Source organism: Aedes albopictus, chromosome 1, assembly GCF_035046485.1.
Source record: "Aedes albopictus strain Foshan chromosome 1, AalbF5, whole genome shotgun sequence".
Classification (NCBI taxonomy): Eukaryota; Metazoa; Arthropoda; class Insecta; order Diptera; family Culicidae; genus Aedes; species Aedes albopictus.
The window spans coordinates 73,485,018-73,503,873 of record NC_085136.1 but is presented as its reverse complement, the minus strand read 5'-3'; the positions used below and the strand labels follow the sequence as shown (position 1 = coordinate 73,503,873).

The following is an 18,856-nucleotide window of genomic DNA, read 5'->3' as shown; positions in this document are numbered from 1 at the left end:
GAGAGATAAGTGGACGAAGAAGCGAAACTGCTGAATAACTACCTAAAACTATTTATTATTTACTGAACACTGGAAATGAACAACCGATTTCAGTGTTGAGAATTAGTAAAGTTTACTGAAGTTCTCTTGAACCTTACATATTGTTGGTACGCGATTACCAAAATATGTTTAGGTTTTTCTGAAATAAATTATTTCAGTAAATTATACACGGAAAGTAAATTTCCAACAAAGTCGGCATTTTTTGTTCAGTGCTAATGATTGGAAGTACCAGCACTCATTATCAGAAACTTAAAACTGAAAAAAGCAGCAAACAAGTCGTATTCGCGTGTTAGTTTTTAGAGGAAAACGAAACCAAGTCACAAAAGGAAAACTCAGAATACTCCCCTTTTTAATTAGGTATGACTAGATTTTAAGAGCATCAGAAACAAGCTTCGGAAGCACTTCGTGCACACTGAGAAAGTTTCGATGAAGTTTTCGGTAACATTTCATTGAAGTTACGTTCAAAGTGTGTTCTAGAAGAGATTTGCTCCGTTGCCCTACAGCTGAGAGTACTGAGTCGGATTTACTTACTTACCTTATACCTTATAGCTTACATGATTTACCCATTACAAAACTACTTCAGTGGAAGTTTCCGTTGCAAAACGTGAGTGGATTAGTTTAGGATTTGCTATAGTGGAAAAACATTGATGTTCGAGTGTTTGTGCCATCCACAACACGGGCGGCACCCTATACCACCTAACCTACCGTACGAGGTAGACGAGGCGAAGTAGCACACGGTTGTGTAATGTTCGGTTCTCCATCAATATTTTCTTCAACTTGAATGTGGATTAGAAGAAATTTGCGTGTAGTCATCATCAGTCAGATTGAAAATTTGAAATTCAGCTTCCTTAACCTTAACAACCCGTTTGCGTAAATTGAATGTGATAATCGCGGGAAAAAGATGTCCTTTTTAAAAACTGCTAGAGAGCTACCTATTACCTTTTTTATCATTATCGCCATTACTTGTTTTAGAAGACTAAAGCGTATAACTGTAATGATTTGTTTTAAAAATCGTTTCCTATGTAAGTGTAGCTTTTGTTTATTTTTATTTTTTTTATATTTTTGTCGCGCTTAGTATTAGAGTGAGAGCACAAATTTTGTTCCGTTCATTTTTTTTTATTGAAATTCTCGAATTTTACTTTTTAGTATTTGCGTTTCGGTGAAGTCGATCGAATTTAGGTAGATTCTAGTGGTAAAAATGTGAGTTCTGCCAGACATTGATTGAAATAAATATGAATCTACAAAACTGAACAAGAGTTGTAGGTGATTTGATCCGAAAGCAAACAAATTATTCTAATATGAGTCTTTGTTGGGTGTCTTTCGTAGTCTCGCTTTCACCTTTCACCCATTAAGATGCTCTCATACCTAAACTTACAAATGTAACTGCCGGTCTAGGTAGGTGATTGTTCTTTATTGGTTTCGAACTCCTTGTTGTTATATATCAATGTATTCTATTTGTTCTCATTTCATTGTTTTAGCTCAACATCAATTTCATGATAATAATGAATCCATAATTTGCCGCCATAATACTCGATTTGCAGCTGCAGCTTTCCAACGTCGGTCACGCCCAACGCTCGCCAGATCACGCTCCACCTGGTCCGCCCATCGTGCTCTCTGCACTCCATGCCTTCTTGTACCAACCGGATGGTTAGAAAACACCAGCTTTACGGGGTTGTTGTCCGGCATTCTTGCAACGTGCCCTGTCCAACGTATCCTTCCGGCTTAGGCCACCTTCTGGGTGCTGGGTTCGCCGTAAAGTGCAGCGAGGTCGTGGTTCACCCTGCTCCGCCACACACCGTTCTCCTCGCCGAAGATCGTCATTAGCACGCGTCGCTCGAAAACTCCGAGTGCTTGCAGGCAGGTCCTCCTCGAGCATGGTTCATGTCTCGTGTCCGTAGAGGACCACCGGTCTTATTAACGTTTTGTACATGGTGCATTTTCGACCGCAGTGTCTTCTGGAGCCCGTAGTAGGCCCGACTTCCGCTGATAATGCGCCTCCGAATTTCACGGCTCATGTTGTTGTCAGCCGTCAGTAAGGGTCCGAGGTAGACGAATTCCTCCACCTCGAAAGTATCCCCGTCTATCGTTACATTTCTGCCCAGACGGATCCGGTCGTGTTCGGTTCCGCCTACCAGCATGTACTTTGTTTTTGAGGCATTCACCACCAGTCCGACCTTTGCTGCTTCGCGTTTCAGGCGGGTGTACAGCTCTGCCACCGTTCCAAATGTTCTTGCAATAATGTCCATGTCGTCCGCAAAGCACACAAATTGGCCGGATTTTGTGAAAATCGTTCCCCGGCTGTTGAGCCCGGCTCGTCGCATCACACCTTCCAGAGCGATGTTGAAGAGTAGGCATGATAGTCCATCACCTTGTCGCAGTCCTCGGCGAGATTCGAATGAACTGGATAGTTCACCCGAAACCCTTACGCAGTTTTGCACACCGTCCATCGTTGCTTTAATGAGTCTTCAGCTTTCCGGGAAAGCCGTTTTCGTCCATGATTCTCCATAGCTCTGCGCGGTCGATACTGTCGTATGCCGCTTTGAAGTCGATGAACAGGTGATGCGTTGGGACCTGGTATTCACGGCATTTCTGGAGGATTTGCCGTACGGTAAAGATCTGGTCCGTTGTCGACCGGCCGTCGATGAAGCCAGCCTGATAACTTCCCACGAACTCATTCGTTTTAGGTGACAGACGACGGAAGATGATCTGGGATAGCACTTTGTAGGCAGCATTCAAAATAGTGATCGCCCTGAAGTTCTCGCATTCCAAATGGTCGCCTTTCTTGTGAATGGGGCAGATTACCCCTTCCTTCCACTCCTCCGGTAGCTGTTCGGTTTCCCAGATCTTGACTATCAGCCGATGCAGACAGATGGCCAACTTCTCTGGGCCCATCTTGATGAGTTCAGCTGCGATACCATCCTTACCAGCTGCTTTGTTGGTTTTGAGCTGGTGAATGGCATCCTTAACTTCCCTCAGCGTGGGAGTTGGTTCATTTCTGTCCTCCTCTGCACTGGCGTCGTCGTTTCCTCCGTTGCCGTGGGCTCCCGTGCCTACGTTCTCCACGCCGTTCAGGTGCTGATCGAAGTGCTGCTTCCACCTTTCGATCACCTCACGTCCGTCCGTCAAGAGGCCTCCGTCTTTATCCCGGCATATTTCGGCTCGCGGCACGAAACCGTTGCGGGATGCGTTGAGCTTCTGATGGAACTATCGTGTTTCTTGGGAACGGCACAGCAGTTCCATTTCTTTACACTCCGCTTCTTCCAGGCGGCGCTTTTTCTCCCGAAAGAGGCGGGTCTGCTGTTTCCGCTTCTGTTTATAACGTTCCACGTTCTGTCGAGTCCCTTGCGGCAGCATTACCGCCCTCGCTGCGTTCTTCTTCTCCAAAACCGTTCTGCACTCTTCGTCGAACCATTCGTTCCGTCGATTCCGTTCCACGTATCCGATGGTGCTCTCGGCTGCGTCGTTGATGGCTGCTTTCACTGTACTCCAGCAGTCCTCTAGAGGGGCCTCATCGAGCTCGCTCTCGTCTGGCAACGCGGCTTCGAGATTCTGCGCGTATGCTGAGGCGACATCCGGTTGCTTCAGTCGCTCTAGGTTGTACCGTGGCGGTCGCCGGTACCGTACATTGTTGATGACGGAGAGTTTTGGGCGCAGTTTGACCATCACCAGATAGTAGTCGGAGTCGATGTTGGCGCCACGATAGGTCCTGACGTCGATAATGTCGGAGAAGTGCCGTCCGTCAATCAGAACGTGGTCGATTTGAGATTCCGTCTGCTGTGGTGATCTCCAGGTGTAACGATAAGGGAGGCTGTGTTGGAAAAAAGGTGCTACGTATGGCCATATTTTTGGAGGCGGCGAAATCAATGAATCGTAGGCCGTTTTCGTTCGTTTGGTGGTGGGCGCTGAACTTACCAATCGTCGGTTTGAATTCCTCCTCCTGGTCTACCTGAGCGTTTAAATCTCCTATGATGATCTTGACGTCGTGGCTTGGGCAGCGATCGTGCTCGCGTTCGAGCTGCGCGTAAAATGCGTCCTTGTCTTCATTAGTACTTCCGGAGTGTGGGCTGTGCGCGTTTATTATGCTGAAGTTGAAGAATCGGTCCTTGATCCTCAACCTGCACATTATTTCGTCGATCGGCCACCAACCGATCACGCGCCTCTGCGTATCACCCATCACGATGAAAACTGTTCCCAGCTCGCGTGTTGCCGCAGCTCTGGTAGATGGTATGATTACCTCTAAACACACCTCCTGCAGCGCTACGATGCCGAACCCGCGGTCCTTCAGTAGATCGGCGAGTATGCGGGTGCTCCCAATGAAGTTGAGAGATCGGCAGTTCCACGTACCGAGTTTCCAATCGCAAGTCGCTGGGGTCGTTGCCGTTGGTCTCGGTTCGTATTATTCTGTTGCTGATTTTTCGGTACAATGGTTTTTTTACGGCTGGCTCGTAGGGCCTGACACCAACCCCCTACTTTCCGGAGGACCATAGTGCACAGTTGAGCTTAGAGTCCTTCCCTGGCACTCGGACGTAGATCAGCCGCCCCTAACATGGGGATCAGACGCTGTTGTGAGCCGCTCCTCCTGGAGAACAGACGCTCAGGTTTGCCGAAGCAAACCCCCCCCCCCCCCTTCCCTGTCAGCCTACGACCTAAGTTCCCACCGGGGTTGGTTACCCGATCTTCCCTAAGGTTGCTCATACTATCCGACCGATTCCGCGAGGAGGTAGGGATAGGAGCTGCTGGGCAGAGGCTAGTGGATCACAATGGGATCTGAATTGCGCAGCATACCCAGCCTTTACCCAGTGATCCCGCGTCTGGTAGCCATTGAACGCGTAACCGACCATGATCAGTTGTCGACTCATCACGTCGAGCTTCTTCCTTCGTTGTTATGGTATCCAGGCAAAGGCTAAACTTCCAAAAATGCACGCCTTCTCTAAATTTGGCTTTCTACCATACCATTGTTTAGCAGGCGTAACGTTGCTTGGAGCACAGCTTGACACCAGATCAATAATGGGACTAGACTCATGGCACAGACTCATGGTACGATGAAGGGTCCTGTTAAACCTTTCCGCCACTCTGTTTCGCTGCGGTGAGTAGGCTACAGTTGATTCGACTTGAATTCCCTTCTCCTTGCAGTAGGTTTTCTGACTGGTGGAGAAATATTCACGTCCTTGATCCACAGCAAGTAAGCCTTGAAATCTTTGATATGCCTTTTGTGCGACCCCTATTTTATTCGGAAAACTTTTAGATAAAACCCCAAGGCAAAAGTCGTCCATACATCGTTCCTGGATAGCACGCTTCTGAGTTGAGAAAACAGCAAGTGAGAGTAACTCTTTGCAAGTGAGTGTCCCCATCCCTGCTGGCACCAAGGGGTCGTAGGATTCCTGGAGGATCAAACTGGGATCAAACTGAGTGCTGCATAGTGCATACACATCGCTCTCTTCCAGGTTAGAACCGGCCACTCCAAGTTTCCGAACGAGGTCCTCTAACTTCATCTGCAGACGAGCGATTTGCTTCCGAATGATCCTTTGCTCAGCGGCCAACTTTCTGGCGAAAGTATCTTCGTGAACCTTCCACATTTTCTTTGTTCCAATGGTTCGAAGTGCAAACGCGACGACAAGTACTGCCACATGGCGAGGGAATGTGGGGAAAATAAAACTCTTCGATTGATTTTTGTTTTTCTTAACGAAATTTTTATTTAATTTCAAACAAACATATTAAGCATTATCATGTTCATTATTACGGGTTGTTAGCAGTAATGCGGATAGGAAAACTCTCTTATAGCGATACGATATCACTTTTCCCATTTCTTCACGAAGAAAATACCAGCAAATAGCATAATATTTTTTTTAATAAAAGGTAGCCCGTCAGTTTGATTAGCTGTACTTGTAGTAGGTGTGGTGTTTGTGTGCATGTGCATGTGTATGTGTGGGGGTGTATATTCTCGGTGCGAAATTAACCGCTCGCGTATTTCGATGTGCTGCAAGCTCTGGGCTAGGGCGCCGTCTATGCCGAGTTGTGGATACACAGCCGGAAGATGTCGTGCGCACAGAAGAACGACGTCCCCAGGGGTTTCAGGACGAAGACCTGCGAGTAGGCATGCGGTGGATCGTCGTCACACTGAGAAGAAAATAGAAAAAAATGTCAGTTGGGGATGTGTGGCGTACAGATAAATTTGCAATAACAATGGGTAACGATTGGGATGGGTGTAACAAACAATGATGGAGGATTACAAGCAATTCATAGCGAAGATGCATGCAGAAACAATTCTTAATAATAAAGCATATGCAAATTTGGGATCTTCATTCAAATTTCGAAAATGGTATTTTGTTTTTGTTACAATTGTTCAAATTTTTAGTAATATATTTATCGGCAAGAAGCAAGTGTTGGATGTCAAACTTTGGAATGAAATCCTAGGGACTGATTGAAGTCATGCAACATGAACACTCTGGCACTGTACATTAACTACGTGGACTTATTTCGGTCATCCTGGAACTACCTCCAGTGCTCCCAGTAGGGGAAGTGAACAAGGCGGCTGCAGTTGGGAATGTCAGAGTTGGTTGGTCGGAGCGTGCCCGCTCAGCATGTACGACCCGCCAGAGGCGTGCTTCAAGTGCTTCGAACAACAATACAAGTCGTGGACGCGTAAAGGTCTTCACAGGAATAAAGTTTGCAGGAAATGCGGAGTGGAAGGCCACATCGCCAGGGATTACAAATTGGTGATGTAGAAATCAAAAACTGAACGATACATATAGGGAATAGTAGTTTACGCAACAAGGTGCAGAATGAAGATTTTTACAGCACGAGTCGTACATTTATACAACGAGGCTTGCCGAGTTGGATAATTACGACGAGTGCTGAAAAAATCGAGTTCTGCACCGAGTTGCGTACAACGTTTTTTGCAATTTCATAAATTACCGCTTGAGGTTAGTTTTTAACAAAACTTTTTCATCAAACTGAACACTGATGTTCATAGCCTTGTTTAAGAAAATCTGATCATAGCAGGTTATACTGTGCAGTTGTCACAATTTTTCAAAACTGCGTCCAGAAAGCATCAATAAATTGATCAAAACTGAAAACAGTGCTGTAATGGTTCATTACGCAACGCAAATCAGTGCTGTAATGAATCATTACCGCACTGTTTATTTGGTGTGGGAAATTGGGCCTTTTCCTGTCAGATTTGCGTGAGGTAAACCAGCCTATTACGATGAGAAATTGCAAAAAGTATTTTAAGAATGTTTCATATAATCCAAAAACGTCTGATCGATTTGACCCCGGGTTTACGGTACTGGTCGATTAGTATAGGGCAGTGCATGAAATTATCTCCTTCTCTTTCACTCTTACAGACATTTTGTAAACAACAAGGCCACGAAACGTCAAAATCCCATACAAAATCAAAACAGTGCGGTGCCCTATAGCCGGAAAAGGGCGATACATTCATTGTAACGCCTTACTTTGCCTAGGGTATAATTTCACAGGCATTCAATCACTTTGCGATCTTCGACAAAGTTGTTAACCAAAAGTGATTATGGTTGAGTGCTTACAGCGCTACTTTGCAGCAAAACAAAAAACTTGTCATTTTTGCTGTGCTTGGACAAGTTTTCCCAAACTAACTTCAAGCTCGTTGAAAGACGGGCTTGGTGGTCTAGTGGCTACCCCTTCTGATTCATATGCAGAAGGTCCTGGGTTCAATCCCTGGCCCGTCCCTTTCCTTCTACTTTGTATCTTTCTATCCACTATCTCTATTCTCCTATACTCTCCTCTTTATATATACAACTCATGTATATTGATATGTTCATAGCCATCGCTATAACCAGAAATGGTTGAAAAGCCGTTTCCCTTGCTTCCAGCTTTCACATCACAGTGCCAATCTATCAGATAACGCCTACAAGTTATGCAATCAAGCGAATTGTGCCGCTTTATAGTAATAATCGCACTAATCTTACGCCTGGCATCCACGCACCAATGTGTGAACCCTCTTCCAAGCATATACCACCAACACTCCGATATACGCAGAGTTTGTGCAGACGCAGAGATACATTCGGTCTGATGTGGATACAAACGATTGCCATCATCACTTCCTTCCCCTTCCTCACATTGGCCTGCAATCTGACGAGGCAGGCGCCATTGTCGCCTAAAAAAAATAGAAGATCACCAACGCTCACACACTGAAGATTCCTGCTAGTCTCCGGTAGATAATCTCATAGATTACTTGTATGAGTGTAGCTGGTCTGATGATACTGGAGTAGCATCTACGGACGGTCAATGAAGCTCAATTTCAAGCTCAAACTAACTTCAATCTCGTTGAAAGTTATTTTAGGCCTCAAATTTTGATCGTAGCTTCTGTTAGTCCAACAACAGCTTTGCATTCTTCGAGTTTTATGTTTTTCATAGAAGTGTGTACCATCCTAGGTGAAGCAGGCATTTCAATATCGAAAGCTTGCCATTCGAACGTATCTGATGATGTCAACTGTTTATGGAAGTTCATCCACAAAACAGTGACAACAACAAGAGCAGCTGAGAAACGACATAACGAGAAGAATGTGAACGCAGAAAAGCATGCATAGGAACGATATGCAGAGGTTTAATGCAACAGTGAAAGGCACGTGGCACAAGACTGCGCCAGTCACACATTTGAAGAGAGGCAGAAGAAAGTTCCGTCGAGCCAGCAAGAAGAAGAACTTGTAAACTCATAATCTATTATTGATTTCAAAGTATCGTACGATTCAGTGCAAAACATGAGCTTTGGCTGATAATGTCAAAACATGGTTTTCCGGCGAAACAAATTAGGCTGCTACGCGCAACGCTGGATGGATCGAAATGGCTTATCTCGGTTGTGATCTTGGATCGATTGAAGAAGGGATATGATGCTCTTTCAAATTTACTGTTCATCTTTGAACTCGAATGAGCGATTAGGAGGTCTGGCGTGCAAAGAAATGGCACTACCATCATATGATCGCCCATGCTCCTCGACCTTGCGGACGATATTGATCTCATCGGCATCGATCGTGTAGGGCTGTGGAGTCAGCTTATGCTCTACCAAGACGAAGTACATGATAGCGGATACAGACAGAGGCAGGCCTAGTGGTGTTAGTGCTGAGGTAGTGATTGATGGGGATGTGTTGATGTTGTTGAAGAATTTGTTTATCTTGGAACACTTGCAACATGTAGCATTTGCCGTGAAGAGAAAATGCGTAATGCGTGAAAAGGAAACTTCTGACCGCAAAGTTCTGCAGGCAATTATTGGTGAGAAACAAGTAAAGGGTTTGTGTACAAACCTTGAGCGTCCACGGTAAATGGAGGAAAATCGCCCAAGACCGACGGAGATGGCGCTCTACTCTACGTTCAGCGCTGGAGTGAAGTTACTTTGCTATCAAGGTATCAAATTAGATTGTCTCAAAACGGTAAATATAACCTTAAGTTTTAGCAAGTTGGACACTGTAACTGCCATTTTTATACACGATTCACCCTAAAAACAGATATCCGTAGTAAAAATATCAAGCGCTGATTAGTCACCGATAAACACAAATAAGGCAAGATGCAAACTAACAAAGGAATTAGTAATACACACTTGAACACTTTGAACGTTACCTTTCAAGTAGATTCCGCATCACTTCACAAGTTGCAACGTCGAAATAAAACAATCGAGCTTTATCGTTTAATTAATAAATGATCTTCGTATTATATATATTATTCGTCACAATAATCAATACAATTCAATTACACATTGTTCGTGAGTCTGTTATTGTGATGGTGCCTAGCCAAAATCAATGCCCAAAATGAAACATTTGATAGAAAACACAAAGAATTCTTTTGAAAATTTGCCTCACGAAAAACGCAACAAATAATCCAACCAACGGCCAATTGGATAAGCTACAGCTACTATAGTTTGGTTTTCACTATTGAATCGGAGAAAATCGAGGACGTCAACAACAGTTAAAACAGAAGGAGCTATATTATTCTTTACAGTAGGTAGTTAGAGCTAAAATTGGTTTGTCTATAGCTTTCCGCATGGGGTTTTCTTATGTGCATCTTTCAATCCTCCATATGCTTTGTATGTAATTATAAAATTTGATAGAGTATCCTAGACTTTTCCTGCTTAGGGAACGTCCATAAATTACGTCACGCTTTGAGGGGGGAGGGGGGGTTCAGCAAAGTGTGACGACCCATACAAAAATTTCAGAGGTCCAATACAAAAAGTGTGACATAGGGGGGAGGGGGGGTTGAAAATGGTCGATTTTTGCGTGACGTAATTTATGGACGTTCCCTTATTCTCTTTGCTCAAAACCTTTGCTACCCTGAGGGAAATGAAAATAGCCCCACTATATGTTCCTATTAAGCGAAGACGGCTAATAACAAGACAGACAGCTCCCACCCTGTTGCAGGCGACATGATTGAAACGCCCTCAACGATTCACAGGAACATTAAAATATGATTGTGTGCGTGTACATGCGAATACGTATACGGAAATGGTAACATCGCATGCACACTCATTCATGATGTTGTTCCCTGAACTCGCTCGTGGCGCTAGTGTGCTTGTAGCTCCCAAAGTATATGGAGCAAGAGGGTAGATGTCTGTCTTGTTATTAGCCGTCTTCCTATTAAGTCGAAGCCAAACTGAGTTGTTTTCTGCTATTGCTTTGAATCAATTGTAATTATGGTAAATATCAATACGATAAGAGGAAATAGTTTTGTTTGTTCAAAGAATAGACATAGCGGTGCTATTTTCATTTCACTAAAGTGAAAATAATAGAGTCTGGAAGAATGCTGTGGTGGATAAACTGAATGGTCTTTAGCAAGTTTAGTTTCAGATTAGTAGCATTTCAGACAGCGCCCAGGAATTGTTGTAATGCTTCGATCTCGTTTATCTGTCCTGCTGTTTAGATCCAAAGTTCGGGAAAGTTGGGAGCAAAAGGGAGCGCGGAGGGTATATATAACAACAAGTTTGCTTCGTTTACACGTTCGCGTCGGGGAAACAAGCTACGCCATGTCGTGCAACGCTAATCTGAAAACGTCGTGCTGGACAAAGAAGCTGGTTCCGATGGGTTTCAGGACGAATGTTTGCGTGTAGGCGTGCGGCTGATCATCGTCAGTCTGGGCGCGCGCAAACGATAACCATATGCAAGACACCCCAAGACACAGCAGGGACGATTGCAGATGACCACGACGGAAGGGAAAACAATAGAGAGAGAAAAAGTTTGAATCAGTTCCCGTGTGCTGAAGAAGCGATTCGAAAGAGATAAAGGCTTTGAAACGGAAGGAGAGGACATAGGCTTATAGGTACTTACTTGCAATCGGCCTAGAACGTTGATTAGGACACCTCCGTCAAACATGGGCTGGGAGTCGACCGCCGTTAGGGCTCGGGAGATTTTCTGGAAGGTAAGACCCTGCGGGAGAAAAACAAATAATGATGAAGGATGCGTTGTTACAAATCGTATTTAATTACCTGTAGTTTTTCTAAGATTTTGGCTGCTCCTTGGATTTGCTGGCCTTCGAAGGACATGAAGGATAACTCGGCCTGAAATGAAGTGAAGGATTTAGTTAGATTTGTTCAAAATGGTACAGCCCAAGTAGCTTTTGTTTCAGGACCTAACTTTCGTAAGGGGAAGTTCTAGCTAGGAAACCTAGTGAGCAAACTCGCGTGTCATGCCTCGAGCATGTGTTCAACCAGATCTGGCCCGCTGAAGGCAAAGGTATCACTACACGACAGGCCCTATCAGCTGCCCAGAAGGTTGTTGACAGTAGGGCACCCATCTGCCCCGGCCCTTACCGGGAACGCTGTTCCAACCGCGGGCTCGGATCAAACCCAGTAAACCGATGCCACGACAGCAAAGCTACCATGATGTTCTCTCCGCAACCACTTAATCGCTGTAAGGGTCGATTTAGACCGCAAGGCACCAATATGGTCTACGAAGCCGACTCCGAACCCCTGGACCACCTCTTGTACCGCATCTGAATTAGCCATTCTCCGAGTCCACGCACCACCTCTTCTGTAGCCCCAAGACAATGTGGGTGATAGCCGTTGCAGTCTGCCTTTTTTGCAGTCCCATGACTTGTGCCCTGGTATCAAAGACCTGAAACTAACCTCCGGTGGCTCGTGGAATGTCAGATGGCATGCGCACCAGCCTACCTTGATCTTCCCTACTTTAACGGACTTTTTTACGTCCGCCACAGCTAGTTGAACCGAAGCTACCTGTGTCCCTACCGGCCCCTTGCGTAGCCTAACGGCTGCGGTGACCAACTGCACGTCGCACTGTTGCCGCAGTGCCGTGACGAGCTCTTCCACTTCGGTGACTTCGTCTAAGTTTTTCACCTTTAGAATCGCCTCTTGTGTAAGAGCCCTCACCTCTACCCCTTCACCAAGGACCTCTTCCGCCAAAGTTTTGTATAGGCGGCGCCCTTGCGTTCCTTGTCGCGCTGCAGCTCCATGATCATCTCGCCCGTACGAGTGCGTCTGATACTGCGCACCTCGGCTCCCAGATCCACGAGCTTGGCGTCGCTTCGCATCGCCTTCAGGAAGGCCGAGTACTTGATGACGAGCACGTCCTCTTTCTCGTCCCCTTTTTTGTCCAAGGGGGGTGCTACTCTGTGGTTGCTGAGGGCCTAACAACGGTCACAATTCCCTGCAGGCTGTAGGCTGTTCGAGCCCGTATCTTCTTCTTCTTTTGTTTGGTTCGAGGGACTTTAACCCGAAGGTCATTCGTCCCTCCACGAGCCCGTATGAAGTTGATCATCAATATTAACTTCTTTTCTCGATCAGCCAAGATAGCTGTGTAGTGCCGGTAGCGATTATCTCAATTGGCTAAGAATAACACTACGGACCGCCTGTTCCGGTGGTAAGAATCCACCAACATGGTGTGATGCGGCTTCATGCTTACCGTGCCTAGGAATGAATGGCTAGGGGGGGTCTAATAAAAACCTAACCGCAAACGGAGCCTGTGGAGTACCAGGGCGCCCTCCACAGTATGCTGCCCTTACTGCGCTAACCGGAGCAATGGTGCAGTGGACCTTGTGTTTCTCCGAGACAATCGGCTGCCCTTCTTTAGTCTCACTTGAGGCTAAATAAGGGCGGGATTATGATGATGTTGTTAATTAGTTCAAATTTTCACCTATATGGTTTCGCATTATGCGATTTACACAGTGTATTCTGTGTATCCTCGCCTTTGGCGTTTTCCAATCGATACCGATCTGGTTTTGTTGCTGCTGTTCTTTGTTGTGCTGTTGTTGCGAAGAGTTTAATCTTGTCTAGTTTGGGTAGTGGCTACGGTTAGGATAGCTGAGATCAATCTTCAGCATAAAAGAACAGCAACAATCAATCTTTGCAGACTTATGCAAAATGGTTCAGCCCAAGTGGTCTTGGTCCAAGAACCTTACTTCCGTAAAGGGGAATTTCTATCTAGGAAACCTTGTGAACCCGGTGTTTGCTACTTTCAGTAAACATGAAATGGTAAACTCACGTGTCATGCCTCGAGCATGTGTGCTTGTCAACAACGCAATCGTGGCTACACTCATCTCTGAACTAACTACTAGAGATGTATGTGCTATCACAATCGATGTATCTGTTGAAAACCTCAACAGGAAATACGTCTATTGTTCGGTTTATTTACCGCATGATGAACCATCCCCTACGGATGCTTTCAAACAAGTCATCGCATACTGTACTTCAAAATGCCTTCTGCTAATTGGTAGCAGTGATGCTGATGCTCAACATATCATCTGGGGCAGCTCAGACATTAATTTGAGAGGCTCCAGTCTGATGGAATACTTAAGTAGTACAGATCTGGCATTATTTAACATAGGCAACCGCCCAACCTTCATGGAATCTGCTAGAGAGGAAGTGTTAGATATAACACTTAGCTCTAGCAGAATTAGTCACGAGCTGACCAATTGGCATGTGTCAGATGAAGAATCTTTATCTGACCATCGCTATATCTTTTTTGAACATTTAAATGTTACTTCGCAAACATTGCGTTTCAGGAATCCCCGGTCAACAAACTGGTATCTTTTTACTGATTTAGTTGCGGTCAAATTTTATGGATATTCATCATCTATTGACACACCAAGTAATTTAGATGATGCCGTTGATACTACAACGACCTTCATCATGAAAGCTTTTGAAGAAGCATGCTCTCTACGGTCTGTGAAGATCACAAGAGGAACCCCTTGGTGGAACTCTGATCTCGGAACAGACGACGTTCGGCTGGTTCGGAGGCTTTCAGGTCGGATCGCAAGGCCTACAGGAAAGCTCTCCGATCTGCTGAACGATCCAGCTGGAAAAACCTTTGTACAGATGTTTTCAGCTTGAGTAAAGTCAGTCGGTTAAACAAAATCCTTGCGAAATCTAAGGATTTCCGGGTGAACGAACTTCGTTTGCCAAATGGCGGTCTGACTTCCTCTGATGAGGAAGTTCTGTAATGCTTATTCAGCACACACTTCCCTGGATGTGTGGATATTACATCTTCGGATGATCCTGATGTCTTTTCTTGTATGTATACAACTATAGTTATGATTCCCTGGCTTCGGCTCGGAGTATTGTAACTATAGATTCGATTGAGTGGGTTCTTAATAGCTTTGCTCCTTTCACATCTCCTGGGGCAGATGGGATTTATCCTATTTTGCTTCAGAAGGGATTTGATTATTTCAAACATGTTTTGAAAAAAAAATACTTGTTTGCAGTTTTGCTACAGGGTATATTCCAAAATTTTGGCGGAATATTACTGTGAAGTTCATTCCCAAAAGTGGGTCGTGCGTCTTATGAAGAAGCAAAGAGTTTCAGACCTATCAGTTTGGCCTCTTTTCTTCTGAAATGCTTAGAACGCATTGTGGATCATCACATCCGTGATGTTCATCTGGCCAACGTGCCTCTTCATGTGAACCAACATGCCTACCAATCTGGTGAGTCCACTGTGACTCTTTTACACAAGGTTGTTTACGATATCGAGAAAGCATTCGCTCAAAAGCAATCTTGTTTGGGTGTTTTCTTAGATATCGAGGGTGCCTTTGACAACGTGCCTTTCGATGCCATATTGGAAGCCGCACGGAGTCATGGTATATCTCCAATGATTTCCAATTGGATTCACCAAATGCTCAAAAACCGATATCTCTTCTCGACATTAAAGTGTTACTATGGTCGGGACAACGGACACGGCAATACAACCCGGAACAGTTACGGAGTAAAAGACAACACGTTCTGTATATTCAAAGTTGGGTTATAATACATGACAATAAAAGATAAACATTTAGCACTTGACATTCGTTCAAATACATAGGTGTAGCATATAATATTCAGGAGGGGCACGAAGCAGTGTTTGCAGACTCAACAGACATTGCGTCTAGCAGGGATTAGGAAATTGAGTGTTTGTGGATGCCCCCAAGGGGGAGTCTTATCACGGCTTTTGTGGAATCTCGTAGCAGATACGCTATTGAGGCAACTCAATAATAGCGGTTTTCCTACTTATGGTTTTGCCGACGACTACCTAACATTGTTAGTTGGTATGTGCATCAGCACTCTTTTCGACCTGATGCAAAACGCCCTTCAGGTAGTTGAGGGTTGGTGTCGCCAATATGGCCTTTCGGTTAATCCGAGTAAAACATCTATTGTTCTTTTCACGGAAAGGCGAAACCGTAATGGCATTCGACCTTTGCGTCTCTTTGATTCTGAAATCGATGTGACTGAACAGGTAAAGTACGATGGAGTCATTCTTGATTCCAAGCTTTCCTGGACACCTCACATTGAGTTCAGAATCAAGAAAGCTTGTATGGCCTTCGGGCAATGCCGGCGTACTTTTGGTACAACTTGGGGTCTAAAACCCAAGTATATCAAATGGATTTACACAACTGTGGTTCGCCCAATATTGGCTTATGGATGTCTTGCGTGGTGGCAAAAGGGCGAAGTGAGAACGGTCCAATCAAAATTAGGCCATCTCCAAAGGATGTGCTTAATGGCGATGTCTGGAGCGTTATCTTCAACTCCCACGGCAGCGCTCGAAGTTCTCTTTGACGTTGCCCCACTACACATTCATCTCAAACAAGAAGCACTTTCTTGCACTTACCGTCTACGGGTAATCGGTCTACTAGAGGAAACTCCTGTGAACCGCACATCAACACACACCTCGTTGTTTCCACTTTTGGTGAATTGGGACAAAATTGTCCTTGCTCCAAGTGATCTTACAATTGCTTGTAATTTTCCATATAGGACATTTTCCACGAAATTCCCTTCCCGGGAAGAGTGGACATCTGGTTATCTGGAAAGAAGTATTTCAGACGGCATTGTATGTTACACTGATGGCTCCCTTCTCGAAGGTCGAGCAGGTGCTGGTGTTTATTCTCGTGAGCTAAGGCTGTATCAGTCTTACTCACTTGGTAGACACTGCACCGTTTTTCAGGCCAAAGTCTTTGCTCTTATGTGCGGGGTGCAATCAGCACTTCAGCAAAACGTAATGGGCAAAGTAATATGCTTCTGTTCAGATAGCCAGGCTGCTATTAATGCCCTTGTTTCGGCCAACTCTAGGTCGAAGGTAGTTATCGCTTGTCGAACTCTAATCGAGGAGCTGAATTCAGCAAACACTGTTCACCTTGCGTGGGTACCTGGCCATTCTTCCATCACTGGAAATGAATTGGCTGATGAGTTAGCTCGCTCTGGAGCATCACATGACTTCATTGGCCCTGAGCCAGCTATTCCGATATCGAAGTGTTGAATAAAGCTTCAGATTCACACCTGGGCTGCTACTCAACACAGACAATACTGGAATAGTTTGGAGTCATGTCATCCAACCAAATTGTATTGTACTGAGCCATCTCCAAGGGTGGCGAAATATTTTGTATTGACTGGCCACTGCCGACTCGACTATCACATGGCGAATATTCAGCAAGTTGATTCATTTGCATGTGATAGCTGTGAATCCCATGTGTATCCGATTATGGATTTTCGTATCATTTGATATGTAACAATCCAGTTTTTGCGCAACTACGTTACCGAGTACTTGGTAAACACTGAGACTGACTTCACAAACCTGAATCTTCAGGACGTTCTGTTGTTCTAGACCCACTGTGGTAAAGAGCTATAGCTAATCTTTACGCTTTATGCGTCATCACAGTGCCCTTTTCAGGGCGCTGTTTGAGCCCATTGTGGTACGTTTATGCGTGTCTGACGATCCCATTCCCTTACCTGTCCTCTTCCCTGCGGCACAAATTTCACAAATGGAGGAGAACGTGCCTCTGGAGCCGACCTACTAGTACCTGATAGATCAGGTTAGATGGTGACCTGGTGACCTTGATCTGATTGATATTGAAATATTTATTGTACATGAAGTAAAGACTTCAAACTTTTTCTAGAATGTAAGATAGAACATAAAGTTTCCTATGCTAAGTATTTCAAATTTTGATCTGATTGAGTTCATATTACTGCGTCGAAGTTAAGCTTTCTTATCCAATGGCTGTCTCGCATGATTTAATAAGCATAAGAAGCACTGATTGGATTAATTTCTCTACCAGTTCATTTTTTCCTCTTTCCTAATATTTCAACTACGAAACCATGAATCCAAACAAGTAACAAAAATAGCTACCTTTGACGTCATGTTTCCCCAAAATTCGCACACATTGGAAGTAAGCAAAAATGATAATGAATAATCCACTGCAACAACGAAGTCTGATTACGCTCGTCTGTAAGCAACAAGAAAGGTAAATAGCAATTCGAGCATTGAGGTTAGGTGCGACTACTAGCTCATTCGCGAAAGCTCTATCTCCTCCGTATCCTATTTTGCTTAAAACTACGTTAGCTCTAAATTAATTTCCCCAACCCACCCGTGAATAATACTCACATTGTACAAATTGACCAAATTCGGTCGCTGCTGCGGGTCGTCAAACATGGCATAGTACTGGGTGACGAATCCTTTGCCGATTTCCTCGTACTGTGGATTGAGAGCCATTCTGGATCTGGATTTTTCTCCCCGACTGCAAGCGATGTGGGGTCACACTGAGGCTCGTATGCCAAGCGGATTCAAGCTTTCTTCTTCCAGCAAGCTAATCACCTTCCGGAAACACCGGTTCACACGTTCGCCAACCAGCCAACAACAACGACGAGCGGAACAATCACCGTGAAATCTCGAGGAAAATCTATTTCTCCCGAGACGCAACGCCCGAAAACGCGAGATACCGCAAAATTTTATGTGATTCTTCTTCCTCTGCGGGAAAGTTCGTTCTCGTTGCGTTGCGATGATGACGGATTTTTGTGTCGCGACTGGTGTGCGGTTGTGTTTGTGTGTCGAACTGTCAACGTGCGCTCGTTTTGAACCGCAAAACGGGCGAAAATGCAACCGGTGAAACGGCGAAAATGCATCGATGCGGATGCAACCCTGCACGGTGCTGTCCATTTTACCGAATCATTATTTGTCGAGTGTCTTTACAATGAGCCTCTGCACGAATTTTCCCTGTCCTGCTCACTCCCACAGAAAGTTTGAATACAGCGCGCACAGTAAAAGTCAAATTTGACTTTTACTGTGCGCGCTGTTTTCAAACTTTCTGTGGGAGTGAGCAGTAGACCAGATTCTTGCAGAGGCTCATAGAGGTTGCTAATGATTGTAATCTATCTCTAGATTGAGTTTAAATAAGGGCGAAAGTAACAGGAGAGAGTTCTCTTCATCGACTCTCTCTTCTTCAAATTAAAGTGACAAGATGCAAGTATGGTTGGGGAACGTTCAAAAATTACGTCCAACAATTGGGGGAGGGGGTGGGGGGTCTAGAAAAGTGTGACAGTACGTGTATTGGGTATAGGGAAATTGCGTGACAGAGGGAGGAGGGGGGGTCTAGAAATCCCGAAAAA

At 44.9% G+C, this 18,856-nt stretch overlaps 1 protein-coding gene across 3 annotated transcripts; it reads right to left on the bottom strand.

The window, feature by feature from the left end:
- Window positions 1–5,702: 5,702 nt before the first annotated feature.
- On the bottom strand, window positions 5,703–18,285 carry LOC109422119 (probable nuclear transport factor 2). 3 transcript variants are annotated; one of them, XM_019696753.3, is made up of 5 exons: window positions 17,856–18,206; window positions 11,483–11,554; window positions 11,325–11,423; window positions 11,023–11,130; window positions 5,703–6,156 (listed from the first exon to the last, which is right to left on the bottom strand). In XM_019696753.3, the coding sequence occupies exons 1-5, from the start codon at window positions 17,961–17,963 to the stop codon at window positions 6,043–6,045; spliced, it is 501 nt and encodes a 166-aa protein (XP_019552298.1). In that variant the 5' UTR covers window positions 17,964–18,206; the 3' UTR covers window positions 5,703–6,042. The 3 variants fall into 3 exon arrangements, with proteins under 3 accessions (XP_019552298.1, XP_019552297.1, XP_062700822.1); XM_019696752.3 differs by lacking the exon at window positions 11,023–11,130 and having other exon boundaries at window positions 17,856–18,285; XM_062844838.1 differs by lacking the exon at window positions 11,023–11,130 and having other exon boundaries at window positions 18,066–18,284.
- Between the last annotated feature and the right edge of the window lie 571 nt (window positions 18,286–18,856).